Source organism: Eumetopias jubatus, unplaced genomic scaffold, assembly GCF_037043125.1.
Source record: "Eumetopias jubatus isolate StellerSeaLion01/CBP00866 unplaced genomic scaffold, mEumJub1_p1.0 scaffold_12, whole genome shotgun sequence".
NCBI classification, from domain to species: Eukaryota; Metazoa; Chordata; class Mammalia; order Carnivora; family Otariidae; genus Eumetopias; species Eumetopias jubatus.
This window is the reverse complement of record NW_028274818.1, coordinates 62,709,728-62,732,396: the sequence shown is the minus strand read 5'-3', so window position 1 is coordinate 62,732,396 and position 22,669 is coordinate 62,709,728. Positions and strand designations below refer to the sequence as shown.

General features: G+C 43.3%; 1 protein-coding gene across 4 annotated transcripts in view; it reads left to right on the top strand.

The window, feature by feature from the left end:
* Positions 1 to 22,669, top strand: part of AKT3 (AKT serine/threonine kinase 3) — a 316,408-nt gene that overhangs the window by 287,001 nt on the left and 6,738 nt on the right. For all 4 annotated transcript variants that reach the window (XM_088017172.1, XM_088017171.1, XM_028111550.2 and 1 more), the window contains one exon: positions 20,635 to 20,737. In XM_088017172.1, coding sequence (XP_087873298.1) covers positions 20,635 to 20,737 — 103 coding nt within the window. The remainder of the gene's footprint in view (positions 1 to 20,634; positions 20,738 to 22,669) is intronic.

Sequence of the window (22,669 nt, the reverse complement as noted above, 5' to 3'; positions counted from 1 at the left end):
AAGGAACTTGTTTTCTTCTATCTGATGGCGTCTTTATTTTGCTTTCATTCTTGAAGGAGATTTTCACTGAATGTAAAATTGTAAGCTGATAGTTTAGTGAGTGCTTACTCAGTCATGTGTTCCCTTGTAAATTATGTGTCCTGTTTCACCGGCTGCTTCCAAGATATTTTCGTCTGTGTGATGGCTTTAGAATAAATCACTCTGACTAGGCTAAGCTACATTTTCCAGAATTCTCCTGTGAGATTCTCGCAAGATACCTCATGGGCCTGAGGCAGTGGTCAGGCCTGTCTGCTCCCGGCCCCCCTGCCAGCCTGGGTAGCTGTCCCCACTGCGGGCTGGCATGTGTATTCAGCTACATGATGCAGGTCCCCAGTTTGTGCAGCAGAGTCACACCATCGAGGTCAGAGGCAGTAAGAAATGACATGGGCTTCAGTCTGTCCCGTGGGCTCCTGTTCATGCTTCTGGGTTTCACATTGTTCTTCTCCCTGCTTGACACGCATCCTCCCCTCCCACCTCCTGCCCTGTGGACGCCAGGCTGCACATGTCCTTACTCATGGGTGACAGCCTTACACATGCTGCACGGCCAGCCACCTCCTTCAGCTGAGTGAGTTCAGATCACCTAATCCCTTCCCTCTCCCTCCCTACCCCCCTCCATCCCTCCCTCACTCCTTCCTTCTTTTCTGCCCTCCTCTTCCTCTCTCCCTCAGTCTTTCTCTCTTCCTCTCTCTCTCTCTCTCTCTCTCTCTCTCTCTCTCTCACACACACACACACACACACACACACAGTGTTTCTGCTTTTCTGCTTGAACCCAGACTGATAGACTTTGATTTTCAGACTATACTGTGTGTAGGTGAGATTTTCTTTGTATTTATCCTACTTGGAGTTCTCTGAGCTTTTTGAATCTCTTACCTTTCACTAACTTCAGAAGGATTCTAACCATTATTTCTGGAAATACATTTTTTGTCTTACTGTCTTTGTAATTCCAATTCCATATACCTTCGACCTTTCGACACTGTCCCACAGGTCTTTGAAGTTCTGTTCATTTTTTCTAATTTTTTGCCTGTGCTCTTCAGTTCAGTAATTTCTATTGACAAATCTCCCAGTTAACTGACTCTGCTGTAATCTTTAAACTGCTGTAAGCCCATACAGTGAATTTATTTCAAATGTTGTGTTTTTCTTAAAATTTTAGATTTTATGTTTCTCTTTTTTTAAGTTTCTATTTCTCCACTTCTTTGATCATTAGGAACATATTTTACTTCACAGCATTGAGCATAGTTATAAAATCTGCTTTAAAATTCTTGTCTGCTAATCCCAAAGTCCAGGCTTGTTCACATCAGTCTCCCTGACCGTCTCTTTGTGGTGTGTGGTCCATCTTCTCCTCTTTCTTTTTATGTTGAGTCATTCTGGAATATGTCCTGGGCATTGTGACTGATACACAGTAGGGCCTCTGAATTCTATTAGATTATAACAAAGAATATTGATTTTTTTTTTTTTTTTGTATTTGTAAGCAATTTATCATGGCTGAACTCAAACAGCAACCCCTGTGCCTCCCCAGTGAGAATCAGTTAAAATTTTAGGTCAGTTTATTTAGACTTCCCTAGGTAGCTTGGAGTCTGCCCTGTGCATGCATAGTTCAGGAGTCGGCCGGAGATTTGGGCAAGACTATATTCAGAATGTGGGGTCCCCCCTCTTCTGCTCTCCCTACTTTAAGCTGCTGTGCTTATCCCAAGATAAGACTATAAGAATGTAAGACTATAGATTTCTCATCCAAGTTTTAACCCTGCATGGTATAGACTGGAGCTAAGAGCCACAAACATGGGGAATTCACCCAGTCCTGTTTCCTTCTTCATAGTGTCCAACTCCCCTCTGGTACATACCTGTTTCTAGTTGCTTCCCAGAACCTTTGGATTTTCTCCAGAGTTTATAATTATCTACAGGAGGGTTGATCCAACAGGAGCTGCTTGGCCATTAACAGAAGCAAAACTTAGTATTTATTTTTAATTATGCATCATAGCATGTCAAACACAGCCTTGCTTCTGGTGACACAGGAACATTTTGTATTCATGCAAAGAAGTATCCCACAAATTCACATTTGTGCAGCATTCCGAAGAGTCTGTGTAGGTGAAAGAGCTTATTTCAATGTTGTGAATTAGCAGTGAATGTGTGGTTAGTTCCGTGCACCTCCAGGAGATAACTCTAGGCTCTTCCCTTCCCTGCTTGTCCCAGCTCTTACTGACAAACTCAACTCTCCTAGAAAATGTGCAATTTGCATCACCTTTTGTCCTGAGTAGGCCTCAAACACTGCAAGACCAAAGTACCTCATATCAATATTTTATAGTGTTTACTCACCATTTACTGCTCATCTACTTTGTACCAACGGTTAGGAATGCACTGAGCGTCTAAAGGGAAGATCCCTGTCCTCAAGTTGCTCACAGTTTAGTGGAGGAGACACAAATAAGCAAACTATTTGCATTTCTGTGTGACCTCCCGGTTGAATTAAAAGTAATTGGAATTAGGGGCGCCTGGGTGGCTCAGTTGGTTAAGTGTCTGCCTGCGGCTCAGGTCATGATCCCAGAGTTCTGGGATCAAGCCCCACATGAGCCCCACATCCAGCTCCCTGCTCAGCGGGGAGCCTGCCTCTCCCTCTCCCTCTGCCCCCCTACCCCCCATGCTGTCTCTTTTTCACTCAAATAAATAAAAATCTGTTTTAAAAAACTAATTGGAATTTTATTTATATTATGCTTTTGGATAACTTCAACTAGTATGAAAATTTGGGGCCTCAGTTTTTTCATTTTAAAATGAGGGGATTGGATTAGATCTACAAGATTCCTTTCAATGCACATATTTTATAATTCGGTTGAAAATGCATTGAAAAGAAGAGATACTCAAACACCCACTTCTTTGTTCTTCCTAAGGACTTGAGTACATTGGATCACTTAGGCCCTGTTGAACTTCGAGGTGCCCGGCTAAAGGTAGTGCTGCTTGTTCTAGCTTCCCATCTTATGATTCTGTGTCTGGCTGGTCCGTGTGCGCCTGCAGGGGTCCTTGGATGCATAGTCAAATTAGGAAAAATACTTGTGCGTTTAGAACCTCTTGTTGCTCCTCTCCCTCCTTTGGGGGCCTGCACAACTGAGCTCCCGCCTTTGGGATTCTTCACCTGATTCTGGTTAGTTTCTGCAGATCCGTGAACTAACACAGTGCCGGGCCACAGGGGCTCCCCACAAACCCAGATTCTCTCTGCCAGTAGCTCCCTCACCTCTCACAGAAACTCTCTGCCTCTCTGCCCTCAAATTGAACCTCCACATTCTTCTACTCTGCTTTTAAGTCCTCTACTTTTCCTTCTTCCCTTCCCACAAAATCTTATCCCCAAACCCAGAGGGTCTTGGATCACTAGGTCCTCTGTAGGGGTTGGTCTGGTGTGATAATGAGAGAGTGGCTGTCTTGGTGGAAAGGTGGGCATGGGGATAGGATCTTGGTCATCTTCACAGAAATATAATATGGATTTCCTTGTAAAAATATTACTAAATCTTGGTTGGGAGCTTTATTATTAATATCCATCTTTTTCTGTATTATAGGTTTAATAGACTTTAATGTGACTACCTGGGAGCCTACCCACATTTTATAGGGTTTTTGTTTGGTTGGTTTGGTTTTTGTCTGTTGAAATAGGTCCTAAGTTTTCTTCATCTTATACCATTTCTCCCCAGTTTACATACTCATTTAACTTTTGCCCATGTTCATGAACATTTCTAATCAGAGATAGTGATTTGTGGCTGCCATGATCCTGGTGGGGGGCTGTGCCTGTGCGGTCAGCTGGAGGGGGATGAAGAGTAGACTGTTGCAGGAAGTTCTTGAGGTCTGTAATGGACTCCGCTTGCCTATCCTCACCTGCGTAGCAGCAAAGTCTTTTTACTACTGACCCTCGCCTTTCAGAGAGGGCTCTGTTTCACTAACAAGAGTTGTTTTACCTCCATAAGCAACTCTTCTCCAAGTATACCTGAGGTCCTCCAATGATGTAATGTGCCCATTGATGTTCGTGAGCAGCACCACCTGTCCACAGACTCACAACCAGCGGAATGTTTGTGAAGCTCTTTTTATTTTTTTTAATTTTTATTATTATGTTAATCACCATACATTACATCATTAGTTTTTGATGTAGTGTTCCATGATTCATTGTTTGTGCCTAACACCCAGTGCTCCATGCAGAACGTGCCCTCTTTAATACCCATCACCAGGCTAACCCATCCCCCCACCCCCCTCTAGAACCCTCAGTTTCTTTTTCAGAGTCCATTGTCTCTCATGGTTCGTCTCGCCCTCCAATTTCCCCCCCTTCATTCTTCCCCTCCTGCTATCTTCTTTTTTTTTTCTTAACATATATTGCATTCTTTGTTTGAAGGTACAGATCTGATTCAACAGCCTTGCACAATTCACAGCGCTCACCATAGCACATACCCTCCCCAATGTCTATCACACAACCACCCCATCTCTCCCACCTCCCCCTCCAGCAACCCTCAGTTTGTTTCCTGAGATTAAGAATTCCTCATATCAGTGAGGTCATATGATACATGTCTTTCTCTGATTGACTTATTTCACTCAGCATAACACCTCCAGTTCCATCCACATCGTTGCAAATGGCAAGATCTCATTCCTTTTGATGGCTGCATAATATTCCATTGTGTGTGTGTGTGTGTGTGTGTGTGTGTGTGTGTGTGTGTATACACATACACCACATCTTCTTTATCCATTCATCTGTTGATGGACATCTTGGCTCTTTCCACAGTTTGGCTATTGTGGACATTGCTGCTATAAACATTGGGGTGCACATACCCCTTCGGGTCCCTACATTTGTATCTTTGGGGTAAATACCTAGTAGTGCAATTGCTGGATCGTTTGGCAGCTCCATTTTCAACTTTCTGAGGAACCTCCATACTGTTTTTCAGAGTGGCTGCACCAGCTTGCATTCCCACCAAGAGTGTAGGAGGGTTCCCCTTTCTCCGCATCCCTGCCAACATCTGTCGTTTCCTGACTTGTTAATTTTAGCCAGTCTGACTGGTGTGAGGTGGTATCTCATTGAGGTTTTGATTTGGATTTCCCTGATGCCCAGTGATGTTGAGCACTTTTTCATGTGTCTATTGGCCATTTGGATGTCTTCTTTGGAAAAATGGCAGTTCATGTTTTCTGTCCATTTCTTGATTGGATTATTTGTTCTTTGGGTGTTGGGTTTGATAAGTTCTTTATAGATTTTGGATACTAGCACTTTATCTGATACGTCATTTGCAAATATCTTCTCCCATTCTGTCGGTTGTCTTTTGGTCTTGTTGACTGTTTCTTTTGCTGTGCAAAAGCTTTTTATCTTGATGAAATCCAATAGTTTATTTTTGCCCTTGCTTCCCTTGCCTTTGGCGATGTTTCTAGGAAGAAGTTGCTGCAGCTGAGGTCAAAGAGGTTGCTGCCTGTGTTCTCCTTTAGGATTTTGATGGACTCCCATCTCACTTTTAGGTCTTTCAACCATTTTGAGTCTATTTTTGTGTGTGGTGTAAGGAAATGGTCCAGTTTCTTTCTTCTGCATGTGGCTGTCCAATTTTCCCAACACCATTTGTTAAAGAGACGGTCTTTTTTCCATTGGACATTCTTTCCTGCTTTGTCAAAGATGAGTTGACCATAGAGTTGAGGGTCCATTTCTGGGCTCTCTATTCTGTTCCATTGATCTATGTGTCTGTTTTTGTGCCAGTACCATACTCTCTTGATGACAGCTTTGTAATAGAGCTGGAAGTCCGGAATTGTGATGCTGCCAGCTTTGCTTTTCTTTTTCAACATTCCTCTGGCTATTCAGGGTCTTTTCTGGTTCCATACAAATTGTAGGATTATTTGTTCCATTTCTTTGAAAAAAGTGGATGGTATTTTGATGGGGATTGCATTGAATGTGTAGATTGCTCTACGTAGCATTGACATCTTCACAATATTTGTTCTTCCAGTCCATGAGCATGGAATATTTTTCCATTTCTTTGTGTCTTCCTCAATTTCTTCCATGAGTATTTTATAGTTTTCTGAGTACAGATTCTTTGCCTCTTTGCTTAGATTTATTCCTAGGTATCTTACAGTTTTGGGTGCAATTGTAAATGGGATCGACTCCTTAATTTCTCTTTCTTTTGTCTTCTTGTTGGTGTATAGGAATGCCACTGATTTTTTTTTTTTCCCCCGGGAGAGGAGCTCATCAGCTGGGTCCCCTAGACCGCTGATACTTGAGGGCTCCAAACACACATGGGGGCACCTGGGTGGCTCAGTCGGTTAAGCATCTGATTTTAGGAATGCCACTGATTTCTGTGCATTGATTTTTTTATCCTGCCACTTGACTAAATTCCTGTATGAGTTCTAGCAGTTTTGTGGTGCTGTCTTTTGGGTTTTCCACATAAAGTATCATATCATCTGCAAACAGTGAGAGTTTGACTTTTTCTTTGCCAATTTGGATGCCTTTGATTTCATTTTGTTGTCTGATTGCTGTGGCTAGGACTTCTAATATTATGTTGAATAGCAGTGGTGATAGTGGACATCCCTGCCGCGTTCCTGACCTTAGGGGAAAAGCTCTCAGTTTTTCCCCATTGAGAATGATATTCGCTGTAGGTTTTTCATAGATGGCTTTTATGATATTGAGGTATGCCCTCTATCCCTATACTCTGAAGAGTTTTGATCAAGAAAGGATGCTGTACTTTGTCAGATGGTTTTTCTGCGTCCATTGAGAGGATCCTATGATTCTTTTTCTTTCTTTTGTTAATGTATTGTATCACGTTGATTGATTTGCAGATGTTGAACCAGCCTTGCAGCCTAGGGATAAATCCCACTCGGTCGTGGTGAATAATCCTTTTAATGTACTGTTGGATCCTATTGGCTAGTATTTTGGTGAGAATTTTTGCATCCATGTTCATCAAGGATATTGGTCTGTAATTCTCCTTTTTGATGGGGTCTTTGTCTGGTTTTGGGATCAAGATAATGCTGGCCTCATAAAACAAGTCTGGAAGTTTTCCTTCCATTTCCATTTTTTGAAACAGTTTCAGGAGAATGGGTATTAATTCTTCTTTAAATGTTTGGTAGAATTCCCCTGGGAAGCCATCTGGCCCTGGGCTTTTGTTTGTTGGGAGATTTTTGATGACTGCTTCAATTTCCTTAGTTGTTATAGGTCTGTTCAGGTTTTCTATTTCTTCCTGGTTCAGTTTTGGTAGTTGATACATCCCTAGGAATGCATCCATTTTTCCAGATCATATGATTTGCTGGCATATAGTTGCTCAGAATATGTTCTTATAATTGTTCGTATTTCTTTGGTGTTGGTGTTATCTCTTCTCTTTCATTCATGATTTTGTTGATTTGGGTCCTTTCTCTTTTCTTTTTGATGGGTCTGGCCAGGGGTTTATCAATCTTGTTATTTCTTTCAAAGAATCAGCTTCTTGTTTCGTTGATCTGTTCAACTGTTCTTTTGGTTTTTATTTCATTGATTTCTGCTCAGATCTTTATTATTTCTCTTCTCCTCCTGGGTTTAGGCTTTATTTGCTCTTTTTTCTCTACCTCCTTTAGGTGTAGGGTTAAGTTGTGTATTTGAGACCTTTCTTGTTTCTTGAGAAAGGCTTGTATTGCTATATACTTTCCTCTTAGGACAGCCTTTGCTGCATCCCAAAGATTTTGAACCGTTGTGTTTTCATTTTCATTGGTTTCCAGGAATTTTTTTAAATTCTTCTTTAATTTCCTGGTGGACCCATTCATTCTTTAGTAGGATGCTCTTCAGCCTCCATGTATTTGAGCTCTTTCCAACTTTCCTCTTCTGATTGAGTTCTAGGTTCAAAGCATTGTGGTCTGAAAATATGCAGGGAATGATCCCAGTCTTTTGGTACTGATTGAGACCTGATTGGTGACCTAGGATGTGATCTCTTCTGGAGAATGTTCCATGGGCACTTAAGAAGAATGATTCCCTTGCTTTTGGATGGAATGTTCTGAATATGTCTGTGAAGTCCATTTGGTCCAGTGTGTCATTTAAAGTCTTTATTTCCTTGTTGATCTTTTGCTTAGATGATCTGTCCATTTCAGGGAGGGGGGTGTTAAAGTCCCCCACTATTATTGTATTGTTGTCAATGTGTTTCTTTGCTTTTGTTATTAATTGCCTTATATCATTGGCTGCTCCCATGTTAGAGGCATAGATATTTACAATTGTTAGATCTTCTTGTTGGATAGACCCTTTAAGTAGTATACAGTGTCCTTCCTCATCTCTTATTACAGTCTTTGGTTTAAAATCTAATTTGTCTGATGTAGGGATTGCCACCCCAGCTTTCTTTTGGTGTCCATTAGCATGGTAAATGGTTTTCCACCCCCTCACTTTCAATCTGGAGGTGTCTTTGGGTCTAAAATGAGTCTCTTGCAGACAGCATATTGATGGGTCTTGTTTTTTTATCCAATCTGATAGCCTGTGTCTTTTGATTGGGGCATTTAGCCGATTTACATTCAGCGTAACTATTGAAAGATATGTTTAGTGCCAAGTATTGCCTGTAAGGTGACTGTTACTGTATATTGTCTGTGTTCCTTTCTGGTCTATGCTGCTCTTAGGCTCTCTTTGCTTAGAGGACCCCTTTCAATATTTCTTGTAGGGCTGGTTTCGTGTTTGCAAATTCCTTTAGTGTTTGTTTGTCCTGGAAGCTTTTTATCTCTCCTTCTATTTTCAATGACAGCCTAGCTGGATATAGTATTCTTGGCTGCATATTTTTCTCGTTTAGTGCTCTGAAGATATCATGCCAGTCCTTTCTGGCCTGCCAGGTCTCTGTGGATAGGTCTGTTGCCAATCTAATGTTTCTACCATTGTAGGTTACATATCTCTTCTCCCGAGCTGCTTTCAAGATTTTCTCTTTGTCTCTGAGACTCGTAAGTTTTACTATTAGATGTTGGGGTGTTGACCTATTTTTATTGATTTTGAGAGGGATTCTCTGTGCCTCCTGGATTTTGATGCCTGTTTCCTTCCCCAAATTAGGGAAGTTCTGTGCTATAATTTGCTCCAATATACCTTCTGCCCCCTCTTTCTTCTTCTTCTGGGATCCCAATTATTCTAATGTTTCATCTTATGGTATCGCTTATCTCTCGAATTCTGCCCTTGTGATACAGTAATTTTTTATCTCTCTTTTTCTCAGCTTCTTTATTTTCCATCATTTTGTCTTGTATGTCACTGATTCTCTCTTCTGCCTCATTTATCCTAGCAGTTAGTGCCCCTATTTTTGAATGCACCTCATTAATAGCCTTTTTGATTTCGACTTGGTTAGATTTTAGTTCTTTTATTTGTCCAGAAAGGGTTTCTCTAATAACTTCCATGCTTTTTTCAAGCCCACCTAGTATCTTTAAAATCATGATTCTGAACTCTAGGTCCGAAATCATACTAATGTTTGTATTGAGTAGGTCCCTGGCAGTCTGTACTAACTCTTATTCTTTTTGTTGAGGTGATTTTTTTCTGTCTTGTCATTTTGTCCAGAGAATAGATGAATGAGAGAACAAAATGCTAACAGGGTAACAACGTCCCCAGAAAATATACTCGAAACAAATCAGAAAAGACCTGAAGCCGGGGGATAAGAAAGGGTAAGAAAGAAAAAAGAAAAAGAAAAAAAAGAAAAGAAAAAGATAAAAGCAAACAAAAACAGAACAAAACAAAAAAAACAATATGATCAAATATGATCAGGTGGTGCATAGATCAGTGCCACACACTAGATTTTGGGTGTATTTTGGTCTGTTAGAAGAAAGTGCCTCCCAAAATTTAAAGAAAGAAAAATGTATATATGTAGAAAAATAAGGGTTGATATGATGAAGGGATGGAATATGACTGTAAAGATGAAAATTATAAAAAATTTTATAAAAGGAATTGATAAGAAGTTGTTTGAAAAAAGAAAAAAGAGGATTTAAAAAGAAAAAAGAAAAAAAAAGGGAGAGAATGCTATCAGGCAGGAGACTAGAACGAAGCCATACACTAGAGATTTAGGGTATATTTTGATGTTAGAAGAAACTGGATCTCAAAATTTTAAGGAGAGAATAACATATATATATGCCAAAAAAAAAAGGGTAACTACTATGAAGGGATAGAATATGACTCTAAAAATGAAAAATAAAAACGTTTTTAAAAAAAGGATTGATAAGATGTTGGTTGAAAAAGGGAAAAAGAAAAATTTTTTTAAAAAGTTAAAAAAATTAACTTTGAAAGAATAAAGAATCATGGTAAAAAAGCCATGGATTCTATGTGCAGTATTCCCCTAGCGCTGGAGTTCTGCTGTTCTCATTGATCAGTATACTTAGTCTTGGCTGGCTGTTCGTGCTGATCTTCTGGGGGAGGGGCCTGTTGCCGTGGTTCCCAAATGTTTTTGTGGGAGGCGGAATTGCCCCGCCCTTGTCGGTCTGGGCTAAGTAATCTGCTCGGATTTGCTCTCGGGAGCTTTTGTTCCCTGCAAGCTCTCGGTACATCTTTGGAGCACGAGAGTGAAAATGGCAGCCTCCCAATCTCCCCGGGGAGGCGCTGAGAACTCAGGGCCCCGCTCCTCAGTGCGCCCCCAGAGAAAAGCAGTCAATCACTCCCGTCTCCCTGGTCTCCGGCCGCACTCCGTGCTCACCCGGCTTGTGACCGAGCGTTTCTATGTCTGGCACCTGACTCAGTGTGGAGTCTCCAAACCCAGCAGATCCCACGCCGCTCCTCCCGGGGGAGGCAGGGGAGTCTCCCTGAATCTGCCGTTTGTTGGGTCCTTGCTGGAGGAGCAGTGGCCCGACTGCGCCACGGATCACAGTTTATGGCAACCCCGAGCTGAGAGCCTGCGCCTCGGTTGCATCTCTGCAGCTGGCTTCCCCACTCCGATACCCTGGAGCTCTGCCGCACTCAGGCACCCCTGGTCTTCTTGTGACCCCGAGGGTCCTGAGACCATACTGTCCTGTGAGGGTTCCACCCCCCACTTAGCCACTGGAGCGACGTCCGTCAGTGGAGCCAACTTCTACAAGTTCTGGTTTTGTGCTCCGCAGCTCTATCACTTGCCAGAAGCGGCCGACAGAGGCCCTCCCCCCGCCCCCACTGTCTCTCCTCCCGAATATCGCCTTGGATTCACTTCTCTCTGCACGTCCTCCCTTCCAGAAAGTGGTCGCTTTTCTGTTCAGAGAGTTGTTGCTATTCTTTTCTTCGATCTCCTGTTGAGGTCGTAGGTGTTTAGAATGGTTTGAGCCCTATCCAGTTGAATTCCTGAGACCGGACAAAATCCAGGTTTCCTACTCCTCTGCCATCTTGCCTCATTGTGAAGCTCTTTTTAAATGAGGACATTGATCAAGGAAAAGAAAGTAGAAGTTCAAATTTCTGGGGGTTACTTTCAAAGCAGTGCAAACCATGCATACTGTGTGTTAAAAAGCCCTTCTAAATTCCAGCAGGGAAAACAGATGTATTAATTAAACATTTAATGTTTGTTATAGCTAAAATATTGACTTTGCTGGGCTCAAGTTAGGATATAATATTTGCATATTATTGTGATACATACCTTGGGAACCTTGGTGCATTTTTTTTTATAGGATCAAGTGAACATTGTGGACATGAATTACTACTGTGTGGTTTTGTGAAAATGAAGGATAGGTATTGGAGTTTCTGGTAATCTGTCCAAAAATGTTAACTGGTATTATAAGTCTTAGCAGATAATATAATTAAGCAATGTTTGCCATAGATTTATTAGTTTTGTTAGAAATAAATCCTCTTTCCGTATTCCCACTTTCCCTGTGTGTGTGTGTGTGTGTGTGTGTGTGTGTGTGTGTGTGCATATACATATACACACACACACAAAGCATAAAACCAGTTTTTGAGGAGGGGCGCCTGCGTGGCTCAGTCATTTGAGCATCTGACTCTTGATTTCGGCTCAGGTCATGGTCTCGGAGTCATGAGATTGAGCCCCGCATGTCAGTCTCCATGCTGGGCATGGAGCCTGCTTGAGGTTCTCTCTCCCTCTCCCTCTGTAACCCCACCTCCCACTTACATGCTGTCTCCCTCAAAAAAACACAAAAAACAAGAACAGTTTTTCAGGAGAACAGAGATTAATTAAACCAGAATCCTCATGTAAGCTTACTTTCTTGATGTTTTAAAGAGGTAGAATTACAGCATTAGATTATTGTCTGTTGCAAATCTAAGCCTTCAGTGGTTTTGGCAATTTTTATTGCCAGTGTCTGTGTTCCTGGGCTTTTTGATCTATATCAGAGTCGTGGACATAAACATAATATTCAAATAGGGTGACAGTTGCGGTTCCATAGAAACCGTCTGTATGAGCTTTCCCTGCAAGTTTCAAGCCCTGCTGTCTATTTCTAGGGCGCCAACACTAAAAACAGAAGAAAGAACATAGAGACCGGGAGGTAGCAATTGATTTGTTGCTGAGGAAGGTCAGGGGAGACTGACCCTCAGCAACCTTGGCATCTGTATTCCCCTGCTGTACCTCCAGCTACACCAGGACTACGACTTACTCTAACAAGTTCAGGGGCATGTTTTCTCGCTATTCTTTCACTTACACTGGAAAGAAACACAGTGCTTTAGAATGATAGCAAATGACAGAGTGACTTGATACCATGTAAAATCTGGGAGAGGGTCAGCATGGAAGGATTTGGGGGGCTGCCGTCTTGCCGCCACACTGTGGTCTTGAGACTGCAAGGACACGCAGCTCTGAGAACGCCTTGTTGGTAAACGGGAAGCACAGCCCTCAGCCCAGCACTGTGGTCTTCCTATTTACATCATCTGGAGCGACATTTCCCAAAAACCAATGAGCTTTCAAAGACAGATACATTCGAGGTTTAATGCATCTGTTGGGAAAATATGTCAGGTTTGCAGTTAATGCCATCCATTGAGTTAACATCTAAAGGTAGCTGAGATTTACAGTTGAGTGTTTCTGCCTCTGCCAGCACCTCTGCATTCCTCAGTGAGAGTCTGCAGTGTGTCAGTTGATAGAGGAGTGTTTTGAGAGCTGTGTCCAGAACTGGGGAGGGAAAATTAAGATGATATTGGTTTAGGGGCAAAATAGAAAATTAATGTGTTAGTCTGCTGGGGCTGCCATAACCAAGTACCACAGCCTGGGTGACTTAACAGAAATTTGTTTTCCTACGGTTCTGGGAACTGGATGTTCCAGATCAAGATACTGGCAGGGTTGGTTTCTTCTGAAGCCTCTTTCCTTGGCTTGTAGATAGATGCCTTACCTGTTCCTCCTCACATGGTCTTTCCTCCGTGTGCGTGCCTCTGGAGTCCCTTTGTGTGTCCCCATTTCCTCTTCTTACAAGGACACCTGTCAGGTTGGACTAAGGCCCACTCTAACACCTCATTTTAATGTAACCACCTCTTAAAAGGCCCTCTCTCCCAATACAGTCCCTGGGAGTTAGGACTCCCAACATACGGTTTTGGGGGGAGGGGGCCCAATGCAGCCTATAAGAATGAAATATTTGAAATGTGTTCAGTTGTTCAAAGTGAATGTATGCACTGGGAGTCGGAGGAAACCCACAGCTGGGCGTACCCAGAATGTGTGTGGTGGTGCCTCTGTTGGGGTCTTTGGCGGTTCTTTGCACATTCTCTCTCACACCTTTCCCCATGTACAGAAATTAGGTTCTCGCTTCCCTGTGTGGATGTTCATACTTTACTGTGTCATCTTCTCCTTCTGTGTGTGAGCTGAGGGGAGGAAATATGCCCCCAGTAGGCTTGGCTTGACTTTGACTAACGTCCAGAGAAGCAGTCAAAAGCAAAAGCATTTTCATGGCATGTCTTTGCAGGCGCCATAGTAGAGAGAGCTTGGGATCCAGAGATGGAGGGTTTGCTGCTCTAGGTGCTACTTGTCGTTTTACCAAGTTTAGCTTCAGTCTCCTCATTTCTAAAAGGGCAGACTACATGCTCTCTGACATCTCACTTGAGCTCCAAGATTGAATAATGATTCATTTATTTTGCCCCTAAGTGGCAAGCACCGAATCAGGGCTGTAGCATTGCTGCAAAACAAAGTCTCAGGTGAGACAAGTATGAAACAACTAGCAAGTGGTAGACTTATTTCATCTCAACTATAACACATAAAAATCTTCATTATTTTTACATCTAATAACAAATCTTAAAGTACATAAAAACTAATAGGACCATAAGACAAAATAGACAAATACACATTATAATTTGACATGTCAATACTATCTCTAAATAATTGATAGAAGCAGAAAGTCATTAAAGTTATAGAAGACACTAGCAATACCATCAACCAGTTTAATCTAATTGACATTTATGGAACACCACCTGACAACAGAAGAACATTCCTTCTTCTCAAGATCACACAGAACATTTGCCATGATATACCATATTTTGAGCAAAACAATTCTATAGATTTTAAAGGATGCGGGTAACTTAAATCATGGTCTCTTTGAATGAAAAGAATAAAATTAGAAATCAAAACAAAGATATGTAGAAAATCCTCAATTACTTGGAAACTAAGTGTAATTTTAAATAATCCCTGGGTGGAAGTAGAAACCAAAAGGGAAAGTATGAAGTATTTTGAACTGACTAAAAATGAAAAAACATGTTTTGCTGTGGGCTACCACTAATGTAATGCCTCAAGAGAGTAGTACCAGAGGGCAAGACTCAGAAAGAAGAAAGGTCTGAGATCAGTGGCCTTATCTTCCATCTTGAGAAACTAGAAAAAGAACAAATTAAACTCAACAATGTAAGCAGAAGAAAGGAATTAATAAAGATTGGGGCAGCATTCGGTGAAATAAAAATGAAAAAATAATAGAGAAAATTGATGAAAGGTGGTTGAGAAGATTAACAAAATTGATAAATTTCTAACCAAAGTGAACAGAAAAGCAAGAAGACAAGCTATTAATACCACAAATGAGAGGGGTGACATCACTACAGATTTTATGGGTATTAAATGGGATAATAGGAAATAGCATGAAAATCTTCATGTCCATAAAATCAACAGTTTTGCTGAAATGGACAAATCCCTTGAAAGATGCAAATTACCATGAAGAAATAGATATCATGAATAACTTGGTATGTGTTAAAGAAATTTTATTTGTAGTTAAAATGCTTCTCACAAAAAAGACTCCCAACCCATATGGCTTCACTAGTGAATTCCCAAACTTTTAAGTGAGTAATAGTATCAGTTCTACAAAGATTCCTCCAGAGAACTGAAGAAAAAGGCAGTATTTCCCAGTTCATTCTGTGAGGCTAGCTTAACCTGGTACCAAAAGCAGGCAAAGATAATACAAGAAAAGAAAACTATAGACCAATTTCCTTAATTAACATATGTGTAAAAATACTTCACATTATTTTAGCAAATCAGATCCAACAATAAATACAAGAATAGCACATCATTACCAAGTGGGGTTTATTCTAGAAATACAAGTTGGTTTAATATTTAAAAGTCAGTCATTATGAGGGTTGCTGGAGTGGTGGGGGGTGGGAGGGATGGGGTGCCTGGGTGATAGACATTGGGGAGGGTATGTGCTATGGTGAGCACTGTGAATTGTGTAAGACTGTTGAATCACAGACATGTACCTCTGCAACAAATAATACATTATATGTTAAAAAAAAAAAAGGGAAGAAGATAGCAGGAGGGGAAGAATGAAAGGGGGGAAGTCGGAGGGGGAGACGAACCATGAGAGACGATGGACTCTGAAAAACAAACTGAGGGCTCTAGGGGGAGGGGCGTGGGGGGATGGGTTAGCCTGGTGATACATATTAATTAAGGAGGGCACGTTCTGCATGGAGCACTGGGTGTTATACGCAAACAATGAATCATGGAACACTACATCAAAAACTAATGATGTAATGTATGGTGATTAACATAACATAATAAAAAAATTTTTTTTTTAAATTTTTTAAAAAGTCATTATAATTTACCATATTAATAATAACTAAGAAAGAAATACACATGGTTATCTCATTGGATGCAAAAAAAACCCCAAGAAAATCCAACGTCCATCTGATTTAAACAAAAAGCAAACAAAAAAAAATAACCCCCAGTAAACTATGAATGAGAAACTTCCCCACCCTGATAAAGGACATCTAGGAAAAACTTATCACTAATATCCTACCGGGGGAAGTCTGAGTGATTTTACAAGGTGAAGATGTCTGCTCTGTTAGCATTGTACTGGAGGTTCTGGCCAGTGCAGTAAGGCAAGAAAAAGAAATTAAATGCATTCAGATTGGAAAGAAGTAAATCTGTCTTATTTATGGACAACATGATTATCTATATAGAAAATCAGCTGGAATCTACAAAAAAAGCTATGAAAGTTTAACCCATTAGTTACTTGATACAAAGTAAATATATAAAAGATTGTACAATACAAAAATAACTAAATGTATACAGTAGCAACAGACAATCCAAAATGGAGACTAACAAGAATATCACTTATGATAGCAACAGAAATATGAAGTACTTAGGAATACTTTTGACAAAAGATGTGAAAACCCTTCATACTGTAAACTAAAAAATATTGTAGAGAAAGACAGCCTAAAGCAATGGAGAGGTCTAATGTGTTCATGATTTAGAAGGCTCAATATTTTTAAGATGATAGTTCTCTCAAAATGGATAGATAAATTCAACACAATCCTAATCAAGGTTAGCTTAGTAGACTATTTTGTAAAAATTGTTAGGTTGATTATAGAATTCATACGGAATGCCAAGGACGGACATAAGGGTAGCCAAAACAGCTTTGACAGAAAACAAAGTTGGAGAGCCTACAACTACCCAACTTCAAGACTTACTCAGTTACAGTAATCAGGACAGTTGTTATAGACAGATAACATATATTTTTTTTAAGATTTATTTGAGAGAGAGTGCATGTGTCCGTGGGGGGAGGGGCAAAGGCAGAGTGAGAGAATCTTAAGCAGACTCCCCGCTGAGTGTGGAGCCCGATTCAGGGCTCAATCTCATGACCCCTGAGATCATGACCTGAGCCAAAATCGAGTGGGACACTTAACCGACTGAGTCACCCAGGCGTCCCTGGACAGATAACATTTTTTATTTGCCCACAGAGAACCTAGAAATCTAGACCCACACATAATATGGTTAAGTGACTTAAAATAGTAGTGCAGGGTGCCTGGGTGGCTCAGATGGTTAAGCGTCTGCCTTCTGCTTGGGTCATGATCCCAGGCTCCTGGGATCGAGTACTGCGTCAGGCTCCCTGCTCCCTGGGAGCCTGCTTCTCCCTCTGCCTCTCTCTCTCTGTCTTTCATGAATAAATAAAATCTTAAAAAAAAAATAGAAGTGCAAAGATAGTTCAGTTCAACAAATTGTGATGAAACAATTAGACATCCATATTTTTTTTTTTAATTTGCAGCATATACAAAACTCAAAACATAGTCCTAAGTGTAGAGCCTTCTAGAAGAAGACATAGGAGAAAACCTTTGTGGTGGTAGGTTATGCAGAGATTCAGTAGATGAGGGCAGTGCGTGACCCATAAAGAAAAACTGATAAACCAGACGATAGCGTAATTAAGAATGTGTGTTCTTCAGAAGGCGCTGTTAAGAGAATTAAAGGAAAAGTCACAAACGGGAAAAAGTTACAAATCACAAATTGATTAAAAGACCTGCATGCAGATTATGTGAAGAACTCTTGAAACTTATTGTCCAAAAAGGGGCGGGGCAAAGAAGTAAATTCACCAAAGTAAATTCACAAAAAAGGTGATTGTTCATTAGGGAAATGTAAATTAAGCCCGTAGTGAAACACCACCACACGCTGGAATGTCTGCTGTTGAAAAAACCCACCAAACCAGTGCTGGCAAGAACGGGGAGCGACTGGAACTTTCGTACATGGGGGATAGTCACGTAAAATGAAGCGACTGCCTTGGGAAACAGTCTGGCAGGTTCTTAATGTCTAGCATGTGACCCAGCCATTCCACTCTTTGGTATTTGTCCAAAATAAATGAACGCTCATCTCTATACAAAGACTTGGACACCTAGGAGTCCTCGCAGCTTTATTTGCAGTAGCCCCAAACTAGAAGCAATGCCGTGTCCAATGACAGGTCATGGAGAGATGGATGCGGGCACACCTGTGTGGAGTGGTGTTACCCAGCACTCGGGGGTGGGTGGGAGGGGGAGCTGGTGACACTCGAAGTGATGGGGATGGACGTCGAAATAACCGTGCTAAGTGCCAAAAATCAGACAAAGGATACATGCTATGCGGTTCCATTTACATAGAAGTCCGGAAAGTACAGACAAGGCCATGGTGGCAGAAAGCACGAGGGAGGACGGCTCACAACAGGCTCATGAGGAAACAGACACTGCGGCACATCTTGATTGGGGTGAGGGCTTCATGGTTTTGTACGTATGGCAAAACCGCTCAAATTGTAACACGTATGGTTTATTGTAGGTCACTCATACCTCAATAAAACTGTTCTTGAACGTCCTCACTGTCACCGAGCTTACGTTTTGTTAGGAGGAGGTATAATGGTGGCGGCAGGAGACGAATGCACGTATATTTTGTGCGCATGCGTAAGGGCGTTGAGTTGGCTGTTGAAAAGCCTGTGAAGGACAAGGAAGCCACGTGAGGAGAGGCGGCGGTCGGTGCGAGGAGGTCAGAAGGCTTGTGAACAGAGGCTGGCTCGAGGCCCCCGTCACCTTTGGAAGCTGTTTTAAGATCGTCCCAGTTTCTGTTGAGTTTCAAGGGGCCCCGCGCTCTCTCACCTAAAAGGAGAGCAGCTTTCCCCGGAACGCGAAGGCCGATTGCCGTTTTCGCCTCAGAAGGCAGCAGCTGGGAAGGGTGGGCCGAGGTAAGCACAGCCTACTGCACATGCCCAGAAGCCCACCTCTGTCGAAAGGCGTGTCTTGTGAAGTTTTGATTGGAAGGATGAGGAAGAACCTTTTGGAGGCATTTGTAGAACGGTGACCCCAACCAGAGCCGCAGCCTCCGGTCTCCTGCAGGTAGAGGCCGTGACCCCTCGGTTCCCAACGAGGAAAACGGCAAGTTGTCCGGTCCCCCTCACCTTTGCTGTTCTGGGGGCCGTGAGTGTGGCGCCCGGGAAAGGCAGGCCCTTGTGTCGGAGGGGAGGAGGGGAGATCTCCGGCGGTGGAGCGAATGTTTGCACGGCCCGGCAGCGTCCCCGAGCAGCGCGCACACGGCCGAGGAGCTTGCCCCGGGGAGGTCGGGGCTGGGAGGAGAGCCATACTGTTCTGTCGACGCCGCGGCGGGTCACAAGTGGAACCGGATCTATGTTCATCCCCCAAAAAGTGCCTGCTTGTAGCCGACTTTAGACTGGCTGTGTCCTGGGACAGAGAGAAAGAATGATGAGGCAAAGGGATTAAAAATGCTCTGTTACTGGGGTGCCTGGGTGGCTCCAGCAGTGAAGCAGCTGCCTTCAGCTCAGGTCATGATCCCGGGGTCCTGGGATCGAGCCCCGCATCGGGCTCCCTGCCCCGCGGGGAGCCTGCTTCTCTCTCTGCCCCTCCCCCTGCTTGTGCGCTCTCTCTGTCAAATAAATAAGATTTTAAAAAATGCTCTGTTACATGTGGCATAAACGGAGATGTGTGGTCCTTTATTCCGAAAACATGCTTTTCATTCTGCTTACCCTCGGGTTTTTGGAAACATAGTCTGCTTAGAGAGTAATGTAAAGATTTTTGCCTTATTATTTAACATAAATTTGGTGACAAGAGTGGGAAAATGCATTGAGCTAAAGCCAGTTGTGTGTTTCTGTTGGTTTCTGTAAACTCTTTATAAAACGTACTGATTTCTGTCCCTCGCTTCTCCATATTTCTGTCCACTTGGGAATTTTGTCCTAAAAGCAGCATCTCCTGTTGTGCAGGGAACTCATGAGAGCGGATGCTGGGACTCCAGGCCCTGGGACAGGGCTCCCAGTGTTCTCCTGTGAGGCTGGAGCCCTGAGGAGCAGGAGTCCCACCCCAGCTCCGGCTCCTCCCTCCCCAGCGGAGGTCCCAGAGGCTTTCAGCAGCCCCAGACTTGGCCCGCACCGAGCCTGCTGCAGCTGTGAGGCAGAGGCGTCCAGCCCTGTCAGTCCTAGAGCAGTCCCTGTACTGTCTTTTGGGTCCCCATCCCTTTTGGGGATCGGCTGCAACCAAGGGATGAAACATTGGCATGTAACTTCAGGGGCTCCCCAGGCCCCTGTCTTGGAGCAGGGTCAGGTGTTCATGCTTATCTCAAGTAAGTGGGTATAGTTCTTTGTCAAGGACAGGGGAGCACTCTGTGACCTGGGGGGTAACCACATCGTTAAGTTGTGTTCGGGATTACTAATAAGCTGTTGGACCAGGCGCCAGGAAGAGACTAGGGGACGAGTCATGCTTTCGCTGCTTGGGGGAGAGCATGCATTTTGGTGGCAGGGTTTGCATCCATATGGTTTGTGTGTATGTTTGTGATTGGCGGGGAAATGAGGACTTTTCAGTATCCTCTTTCCACCCTATTCTCTGGTTCTCATTTGTTCTGTTTCACATAATCTGTCAAATTTTATACAGAACAACCAAGTACCTCCTGTTCTGTGCTCAGACTGTTGACTGGGAAGCCAAATGCCACATCTCCTGCACACAGTGACTCAGCGATCTGGTCTCTGGCACTGTTCCGTTAATTATTTGCTCTCTAATTTTATCCTAGAAATGAATTTTTCTAAACCGAAATCCGTTAATAGTACCCTTCTTCTTTCTTGCAGCTTGTACCTCCTTTTAAGCCTCAAGTAACATCTGAGACAGATACCAGATATTTTGATGAAGAATTTACAGCTCAGACTATTACAATAACCCCACCTGAAAAATGTAAGTACATCTGACAGGCACTTGATAACATTCTAATATAATGGAAGACAACAGCCACTCTCTTGATTGGATATTTATTTTCAAGATCAGATTCCACGGTGACTTATTTCATCCTGCTTAAGAATATGGAGTTCCATGTGGAAGTTTCAAAGACAGGTAGCTGAGAGAAAAGTTTTGGGAAGTAGGAAAAATTACATAAAGAAAAATTGTAGCCTGAGAATTACAGACTAACTTGTAAACAACTTTGCCTTTCCTTACTGTTCTAATTCTTTCGCCATCAGCTGGAAGGACTCTGAAAGGGACCCTTCCCATGTTTGCCTTACCCTTTATGGCTCACTCATGTCCCCGTGTTCAGTCTCACCTGAACACGCCATGCCTCACCGTGCCTGGGGACTTGGGTGCTCACAGTTGTCGCTGCCTGCCATGCTCTTTTCCGCGACATTTCCATCAACAGCTCCTACTCCCTCAGATCTCAGCTTAAATGTCACTTCCCCAGAGAGCTTGCTTTCACCTCCCAATCCAAGGAGCAGTGCAGCCCCTTGGGCACCACCTACCCCACCCCTTGATTCTTACATTGGCAACTTGCTGATACTCTTCTGGTTAATTTGTTCATTTCTCTGTTTACTGTCTTTCCAACTAGAATCCAGTAACCCTGAGAAAAAGGGCTTGGTTCCTATTCACAGCTAGCCCCAGCTCCGGGCTGGGTATCTGGCCCGGTGTCGGCATTCAGTAAATATGTATGAAGTGAAGGCATAAACACGTTATGGCGAGGGCCCGGTCGTTTCGCAGCCGGAAGGAGGCCCAGCTCTTTACAGATGGTGCTGTTGGCCATCCGTGCCCAGGACTGTGTGCTTCAGCCTCCCTCCCCGCGTGACACCCACAGCGAGCACTGAGAGGGCAAGGTCCCAACCTGTCTCTGTCTCAGCCTCAGCCTCTTGGAGACAGTTCTCTTTTGTAAATGGAGCTTTGGCATTTATGGACTCTTTTAAGACAACTAAATACGTGGTCGTGGATGTCACAGAAACAGGCAGGCTCTGCGAATTCAAAGCTGTGAGCACAGAGCTTGCTTCGGATGGGAGAGACCTGTGAGGCTGAGTCTCAAAGAAACGGCTGAGGAGGATGAGGAGAGCCTGGTGGGGTGACCGTGTCACCCTTGGCTCTGCCACTCCCTCCCCGGAAAGGTGCAGGTCACTTCGTCCTCCAGGAAAGGGGACGCCAGGCTGGGTAGTGCCCCCGAGCCTTGGTATTCCCCTGTCGTGCCTGAGAAGCTGTCCTGGTGGGAAAAGCACCCGGAGTTGGACAGCTTTGAAGAGCCCTAGCTTTGATTCTGTTTAAGTCTGTCATGTTCTTTGTTCTGGGACGCACCGCCTAAAGCGTGAGGCTGGGCCCAGTACAACGAACACCCTGCAGAGGAGAGTGGGCACCAATCTGGGGTGGGGGGACCCACCTAAGGAGGCAGCCAGGGAGCAGGAGCCTGGAAGGACACAGCTGAGCAGCTCTCATGTCCATGACTGTGAATCAGTGAAATCTAAATCTCTGTAGTAGGCGCTGCTCCGGCCAGTGGTCCTTCTTTACCACGGACTTGATTTCAAAGCCCAGGGGTGCCTGGGTGGCTCAGTCGGTTGGGCATCTGCCTTTGGCTTGGGTCGTGATCCCCAGGTCCTGGGATCGAGCCCCACGTCAGGCTCCCTGCTTAGCAGGGAGTCTGCTTCTCCCTCTGCCTGCCGCTCCCTCTGCTTGTGCACGCTCTCTCTCTGACAAATAAATATTTAAAAAAAAACCCAGAAACATAAACAAAAACAAAGCCCTGGCTGACGAGGTCCAGATCTCTTCAAGATTCACCTTGCCTGCCTTACCCCTAACTCCAGACTCACTGGGCACTTGCCACCCTGAGAATATGTCATTAACAGGCACCCTGTGGCTTCATTTCTA